Source organism: Cottoperca gobio, chromosome 21 (assembly GCF_900634415.1).
Source record: "Cottoperca gobio chromosome 21, fCotGob3.1, whole genome shotgun sequence".
NCBI lineage: Eukaryota > Metazoa > Chordata > Actinopteri > Perciformes > Bovichtidae > Cottoperca > Cottoperca gobio.
This window is the reverse complement of record NC_041375.1, coordinates 496812-505380: the sequence shown is the minus strand read 5'-3', so window position 1 is coordinate 505380 and position 8569 is coordinate 496812. Positions and strand designations below refer to the sequence as shown.

The 8569-nt window shown below is 44.9% G+C and overlaps 1 protein-coding gene across 1 annotated transcript in view; it reads right to left on the bottom strand.

Annotated features, from left to right (window-relative positions):
- Positions 1-4202: 4202 nt before the first annotated feature.
- The window catches only part of tnfsf11 (TNF superfamily member 11), a 10122-nt gene continuing 5755 nt past the window's right edge, over positions 4203-8569 (bottom strand). Inside the window, exons 3-4 of the mRNA XM_029459105.1 lie at positions 6638-6764; positions 4203-5911 (exon numbers count right to left, since the gene is read on the bottom strand). Coding sequence (XP_029314965.1) covers positions 5472-5911; positions 6638-6764 — 567 coding nt within the window. The 3' untranslated portion in view covers positions 4203-5471. The remainder of the gene's footprint in view (positions 5912-6637; positions 6765-8569) is intronic.

Here is an 8569-nt window from a genome sequence, read left to right as displayed (position 1 = left end):
ATCAGAGCCTTAAACAACTCAAGGATTTCATTTAAAGCAATGGGAATTGGGCATTCAATCAAAAGTGAAGGGAACATATTGCATTAGATAAATCTTTAATGATCCCCGTAAGAGCAATTAGGGGAAAGAGAATGAGTAGATGGAACATGTTGCACCTTTAACACCAATAAAGAGGGAAATAATCAGGCATATTACCCAATGCATGTCTTCCTGCCTCACATGCACACTCACAGTGCACACTCACATGCACACTCACATGTGAGTGTCGGGACTCTTATGAAATACGACGTAATACGCTTTGTGAGAAATACAGTAAAGTCCTGGACTTCTTCTCATGTTTGTCTCAGGGGTTTTCACAAGCAGTTCAATGTTGGGAAGTACATCCAGTGTAAAGTGTGTAAAGCCTCTTTTTATTATATATTGCAACACATTGCAAGACTGTTTGAAAAATGGTGGGTCAGCAGGAAACAACGCCATCATTGTATAAGTACTAAGTGGCAGTTAGACGAAGCTTTAGTGGAGCTGGTACATAGAATGTGCAAAAAACAGATTACACAAAGTTTAAATATTAGTAAATGTTAATTAAATATGATGTTTAAGGTAATTAAATATAAGATTTAATTGGGGGATCCTGGGAATAAGCTCAAAGGAGGTCCTTTAGCGTGTTCACATGTCGCAGTCGACGTCTTTAGAACTTTTTCTGCTGATTATTGCGACAGTTTGAATCTATTATCACTGAATTGTTTAATGAACAAACTCCCTGCACGAATAACTACAGATGTGGATTCCTTGTGGTCATTACAGGTCAGTAATTGATGTTTGGACATTGTGAGAAAATAGTTTACAACAATAAAACCGCCATTAAATCACATTTTGGACACAAACATCGGATCTAATCCTTCCATGATATATGAAAGAATATATAGTTGTCTCCAAATGGGGGGGCATTTTAGAACATCAGCAACATATTGTTTCGATTGTTAACAGGGTACAACAGTACTTTCAACTTTCAAGAGCTCATGTTTCTGCAGGTTTCAGCCCTGACGTCCTGCAGCCGTGAGACTCAGCCAACAGCGGAACAACTGCTGGGTATTTCTTAACATGATGAATTTGTTTATGACAAGCAATATAATGAAATGTCTTCTTCTGTACTTAGAGTTGATAAATGTTGCGCTGCTAATGGTGGCTCCTATGAAGACACAGACCACAGCCACACACACACACACACACACACACACACACACACACACACACATTATACGCACGGTTACACACATTCACACCTGGAAGCTGCCCAGTACAACCACAGTCTGGATCTGTTGGCCACTGAGCAGCTCCACTGCTGCAGTTGGAGGTTATGTTTCTCAGCACCTCAGCGGTGGAAACATGCTTGTTCCAGTCCACATAACCCAAAACCAAACGTGAGCACACTGCTGGGTATTCTTGGAGAGGTTTAAAATAGTCAGTGATTAATTGTGTGACTTGCTCATTAAAGGGTATACTTCTACTTCTTGTAACATTCAAGATTTTGGAAGTGTGTTTGTATGAGGTACTTATACACAGTCAGTGTATTACTGCAGTAGATGCTGTTTGGAGAACAGACAGGAAGTAGCAGCAGGAAGCTAATATGTCCACAGCTCTACCTTTCTGACGGGAACTGAAGACGTTATCTTTGCTCTCTTCGCAGCCACCAGACTCCATTGTAAAAACAGTCCCTTTAAGCTCTCAGAACACAGCAGACGCTGGTGTACCGCTGCCTCCATCACTCACTTAGTGTGTGTTGTTGTGGGACTTTGGTGAATCTGAACCAACGCTGGGCTTTCCCCGTCCGAAAGGGTTGTCTGATGGCAAAAGGTGAAGCGGTGAAAATATTCATAATTCATTCAGCATACACCTGCTGACCTCCATCTACTGTAGGTGACACACTGACTGTGGAGAAGTACCTCAACCCCACCAAACAATCTGAACTCCTTTAAGGCATCAAAGATCACAAGACAGTGAAGGTCAGATTGTAGACGTGCTATCCATGGTGCTGAAGCCAGGTCAAAAGTGGCAACAAGGTCAGACAGGTGACTGATACTCAAGGTGGGACGACCTCATCATTAAGATTTAGTCGGACTTGGTACTTGATGGATGGAAGAGAAAGAACATATGGGCGAGAGATGGATTTGAACCCGTTGCGGTGACTTTGTGTGCGTCTGAACCAACCGACCCATTAGGATGCACTTTATATGAGCTATGGATTTGCTGTTGGGTGTGTCCTCTGATGGAATACCTCTGAGTGACGACCTACACATTTTCACAGACGTAGACAGTCTGGCACGCACTCTTTGCTGACAGCTCATGCAGGAGATGACGGGGCCTGGTTACAGTAATAACCCTCCTGCTATCTCACGCCCATGCGTCTGCAGCATAGCCTGTAAATCTCTCTCTGTTATTGTTTTAATAACACTAATGTTAGCATTAGCCAAGTGGTAAAAGTGTCAGACATCAAAAGCCAGAGACATCTGAGCTATATCGGGGTGAAGACAAAGGGCGAGGGCCCGGTCTGTGAAAATAGCTGGCCGTGCTGACTCAGCAGAGTGTGTGTGTGTGTGTGTGTGTGTGTACGTGTTAGCTAGGTTGGTTGCATGTGTGTTTGTACATTTCTACGTTGATAGTGCAAGTCTGTGGACATTTAAATGTGTGTAAGCGTGCGAAACACTGAGCGACTGCACATAACAAAGCCTCCAGCTGCTCGCTGAACCATCCATTTCCTCCAAACCGCAAAGTCTCGTAAAGCTAAGCACCCATAGTTAGCTAATGGCATTGACTTCTATATGGATGCCTCTGGTGCTGCTTATTGGGGGGAAAACACCCTGATATATTTTCCAACACATGACTTTGTTTCTCTGAATCAACAGCTCCACCTCTTAGTGAGAAGACAGAACGTGTGATGCAGCATCATAAAACCCTAGAAGACATGAATAAAGTTCCACCGGTCTGCAGCAGACCGCCATGGAACGTCTGAAGACATGCAGGCAGGAGCAAAAACACAAGTCAGCAATCCATTTAATGCCCTGTAATAGTTTAAATCCATACTCTGACATGGACTGGGCCATTGCTTTTCACAGCCCCCTGTGTTTTTACATATGTGAGTAATAAAACACGCTGGTAAGTTCTGCACTTGTGCCAAATGGGCCTTTTTTATTAGCCATTGACTGCAGCAAGCAAGTGAAACCTCTGTGAGAGTGTGTGTGTGTGTGTGTGTGTGTCCAGTGGACGCCAAGCCTTCCATAATGTTTACTGACACAACACATTTTAATGGTTTCTGTTCAGCGCCAAGAATTGAGAAATCCAGTCACTTGTAAAGGGTGGCACACTACGGAAGTCCATTGTTTACTTCTGCTATTTCAATCTGAAGCTGAGCAGCCCGACGGACACCACAGCTGTTTGTTGCAAAACTGCAAGTGCGAGTATTGTTTGCTATTTGCATAAAGTTCTCCAAGAAAAACATTATTTCAGGGAGTATGTATTGTTCTTTGCAGAGGCACTTCATTAAGGCCACTGTGACGCTGTAGCAGTCGGGTCAGTCAGTGGAAGAAAATAAGAAATTCATGTCAAAGCTAATGAGCTCCTCGTGCACAAACCTCGGCTTTGATTACAAACTCTCAGTAACTTTGGAACAATGAGCTGAAAGCCGTGTGAGGTCCCGGCGTGCAGCACGAACGTGTGAACCCCAGTCGTTCTCGGGCCATGTGCTGGTGAACGCCCAACGCACAGACAATAGAGGAATTGTTTGGCTTCGGGTCCAACTTTAAATGTCTCTCGCACATGCCGTGGGGCTTCATGGGATACCCATCGAGGATCAAAACGTCTTGTAGAGAACTTCTCATCGTTGCTCCCATCTCATGGTCTGTTTCTTGTTTATTGTGCAGGTCGCTGTGCGCTGCGGTCCACATGTCTGCTGTGAGTTAGCAGAGCTGCAGCAGTGGGCGGTGTTTCTATACAACCTCTGCGTAATGAGCCGGTGGGCCGCGCTGACCGGGGAACAGCGTGACTTCACTTCTCCGGCCATCGCCGTGCTGAATCTTCCCGAGATCGAGGAGATGATCAAACTGCACGTCACTCGTGTCGCAGTCAGGGTGGCCAGGACGTCATGTGACGGTCAATCCTCGTCAACCAGCCCCGCGGAGGGTAACGTCAACACACATGAAACACGGTTACAAAAGTACTTTGTTTTATTAAAACATACAGAACATAAATAAAAACTGAATGGAAAACACAATATCTATCAGATGAAGTCAGATGAAGATTTTACAGGTATGCTACAATCTTGTAGAAGAAACAATATATCCATATTGCTTTTGGCTAGGCAAGTGCACACAGAATTGTCAGAATCAAGATACATAAATATGAAATTTAAAATGAAGCCCCTGTGTTTCAGTAACAAAAAGCGTGACTACTATGTCCTCTAAGTGCTGCATAATGAGCGTCATACAGACATCAAATATAAATGATTTGTTACAGTCCAGAGTCACTTTAACAACGACCCGCCTCTGTACTTCTAGAGCTAATAAATAAATATTTAGTGCATATTCCCATTTGCCTCACTGAAGAGCCAAATGAAAACAAAATTTAAGTTAAAAGATGAAACCAAACTCAATTTGGTTCCTCTCGTTAAAGAAGACAAGTGTCTATTCGTGTCGTTCGTGGTCAGACAGTCCAGCTATCTGCGTCGCTCGTTGCTCGTCGTTTCCTCCGCAGTTTAAAATGACATTGTTGTGTAACCGCCGCTCTTTACATTTCATTAAGACTGAAACGTGGATAACAAATGAGTTTCTGACCTTCTCTTTTAAATCTAAAAACAAAGTGAGATTCAAAGTGAATCCTCCAAAGCAGGAAGTTGAAATGGTGCCTCAGATGTAACTCTCCATCTAACCGCCAACGTTTAATTACAGCGTTGAGTTGCTTACTGTGAGGACGCCTCATCGCCTGCCTCCTTCACACTTACAAAACCTTTCATGAAAACATTTGTGTGCTCACGGCTGAGGGTCGAGGCAGACCTGGGAGCCCTGTTGTTTTTATTCTGTGATAATCTGCTAAGTACAAGCAGATTTCTTTTTCCCGTCCACATTGATAAATCCTTTCTCGCTGCACGTCTTGCCAACAAACTTACTTCCTAAGCTGCTCCCTAATGGTTTCTTTAATTAGTCCACAAACACATCTGTGCTTAAGTCTAAATGTTGTAATCTGAACTGAAATGTAAAAAAAAAAAAGAAAAGAGTCCAGTGCTGTGTTGGATGAAGCTGAGAGCTGCGTGTCTCGTGTTTTCTTTGAGGAGGGGAAGATACAACCTTTTCCATTCTCACAAAGGACTCCAAGAGCAATGTAAAAACACATGAAGAATAAAAAGACACTTATAAATCACTAACAGTGGTTCTTTGGCATATCAAATGTTCAGTAGCATGTCCGCTCCCCACGTGTCGTTCTCAGTTACCCAACTTTATGGCCCCGAAATACGTCCCTTCTCCCTCCGGGTCCAGCATCCACGCGTTGGACACGTTGACATACAGGGCGTCTCCCTGCTCCAGCCGGACCCCTCGGCCCTGCTGGGCGCAGTACATGTTATAGCTCGTGTTGTTCCAGCGCATGGTGCTGCCCGTCTTCATCAGCACCACGGCCTTGCTGTTCAGTTTGATGCTCTCGTGGTAGACGTACTGGATGAGCTGGGTGTTGCTAACATCCACCGGTGGGAGGCCGGCCAGGCTGCTGTCCTCCGGTCCGTACTTGTAGTAGCGGAAGCAGGTCTTGGCGTAGATGTAGTAGAAACCCGACTCCAACACCAGCAGCTTCCCCTTCTGGTAGTTCATCCTGTGGTGGTATCCGTGCAACTCGTCCCAGTCGATGGTGATGGCCTTCGGCTCACCTTCTACACGGCACAGAGAGAAAAACAAGTTTTGGTTAATGTATTTGTGTTTTAATAAATCCAATCAAGAGACTTAACGATTAAAACAGGAAGTAACTGTAGCATCACAAATCTCATGTGTGTACCCGGGTCCACATTAAATGTTTGGATGGTTTTGCTCTCAACCAATCACAGCAAGCGTTCTTTAAGCGATGTGTGACACGAGCAGCAGCTCTCGCCTCAGTCTGGCTCTCCAAACAACGCTGGGGAAGTGAGATTTACTATTTTATTGGGCTTTATTTTATTAAAGGATGAAGTTGCCAAGGAGGAATAAAAAATACATGCAGCATATGTTTAAAAAAGACTTTATTTGAATGTAAATGTTAGATTTAAAGGCATGTGGTAGGTGAAGGGAGGTGTCACTACTTCAGTGTGCGAGACGCCACCAACATATTGGAACGTTTTACTTTACTAGCTTTACATGTGGCCAAAGAATACTTCATTGTACAGTCGTTTAATACATATTGTCATAATGTATAAGAGATACAAGCCCAACAAGCTTTCACAAAGTCACAGTTTAACCGTTAATATAAGTAACGCAGGACAAAGTGCAAACAGAATATGTTCAGTTCGTATTCATGCAGTTTAAACTGAATGTGAACAAACACTTAAAGCAGCTTTAACCCTGAAGTTAGGAGAGAAGTTAGTCTTAGTGCAATAATTAAAGGATGTTAAAGGAGCAGGACTCACTCTTAGAGAACTCCTGGTGCGCTCTGATTGGTAGATGAGCTGAAGGCAGGCTCTCTTTGGGAGTTTTGCACCGTCGGCCTTTCCTTGTGTCTCTCAGAGCGTTCAGCACCGGCTCCGTCTGCACCTCCTGTAAAACACAGAACGAACTGACTGATGAGTGTGTGTGTGTGTGCGTGTGTGTGCGTGTGTGAGAGAAGAATCTACACCCACATCAGTAAAGAGACATCAATAATTAACCCGCACCCACAAACGACTTTCTCCTAAAGCTACAAGACGGCTTTGACATATTTATTACAGCTTTGTTCAGCCGTCTCTTTTAATAACACACACGGACTGCACGTCTGTGCGTGTTATCGATCCTCTTTGGCAAGTCTGCTAACGTCTTCTTACAGCCGTGGTTGTACTTGAGGCCGGAGGCTGCGACAGCGAGGCCTCCTGGTGAGTGTACCCTTTCAGATAGATTGCGCTTCTCACGGATTTGGTACAAATAGTATCTGGACTGCGTTCAGCGCTCTCTTCAGGGGCCATGACGCCGCCGTGCACAGTCTGAGCCGGGCTGTCCTCAGGCAAGACCGAGCATCGAGGGAAACATTACTGCACCGGGGCTGCCAACTGTTTCACACGTCTGCAGTGAGATTAGAATATCCGGCGTGATGTCACAGTCTTACTCTTACAAAGGCCTTGCAGCGTTTTAAGTAAGACAGAAGTTTGGATGCAACTGTTAAAGAAATTAGTCCATTTTACTGAAGAGTAGAACGTGCAGGAGATACAAACAACTGTGGTGATCACTACTCATTGATTAAATCGTGTTTTATGGTTCCAGGGTAATCTGATCTCAGGTATCCTGGACATTACTCTGAGCCAACACCTACACAAGAGAAGACGAGGACATGGAACGGGATTTGAATAGAAACATTCCAGTTTAAAATACCACACACAGCGCAAACACCGCTGCACGCTCCACACACACAGCACGCCGCACCGACACCGTTATTAACATGGTTTTGCAATGCTGCACCTGATGCTGTGCAAATATTACTGTGAAGTATTTCTTCACAAACCCAAAACGTCCAGACACATTTGCACGTTAAACTAAGATTAGCACCGTCTGTCCTCCAAAAACAATTTGCTGCACAAACATGTTTATAGCGCAGCGCCTTGGGACCAGACAGGGGTAAACAACGTCCTGCCAAGGCTACACAGTAATTGTGAACGCGCTCCCAATTGGCCCTACATTGTGGGATCTATCTTGATTTGTGGTGAGACCACGCCATACCTCTTTAACCAGAGAGACGGGATTATTTAAACAAGGTAGCTGCAGCTTGGCAGCTTCCACATCTACAGTGTGATCTAGAAGTAAAGAGCGGCACGGTGACAACCACCAGACGGAGTTGCTCCATGAAGGACACATGTCTGCCTTGAGATATACACTTCACAGGCTTGTTCCTGGAATACCACAGTGCAGTTCAGCCTTTAACTACGCACCACACACACACCATTCAATAGTTGTACTATGTTGATGCGTTTCATCCTGCAGCTCCATCATACACAGTCATACAGATAAACATTCGGATCACGGTGTCTGACTCATGATCCTGTGTTCTCACAGGTCCTGCCTCACATCCAGGAGGACAAAGCAAAGCTGGACTGCAGAGCTGACGGCCGTCCACTGAGCACGGCGGAGTCTCCGGCCCGACCCTAACACAACACAGTGTGGGCCAAGTGGACCTGTCACCCTGACACCTCATAAAGCTCCCAGCCCTTCTCCCCCACGCTTCATGGGAAACAGCCGAGAGCTAACGACACAATGAGCTCCTCAGTCCAAGACCGGCTGGGTGGTTTGTGCAAGACCTCCACCAGGGACACGCAGGGCAAACACAGATACGTGGTTTCAAAGGAAATCGAAGCATTATGAGAAACCAAACCCTGGTG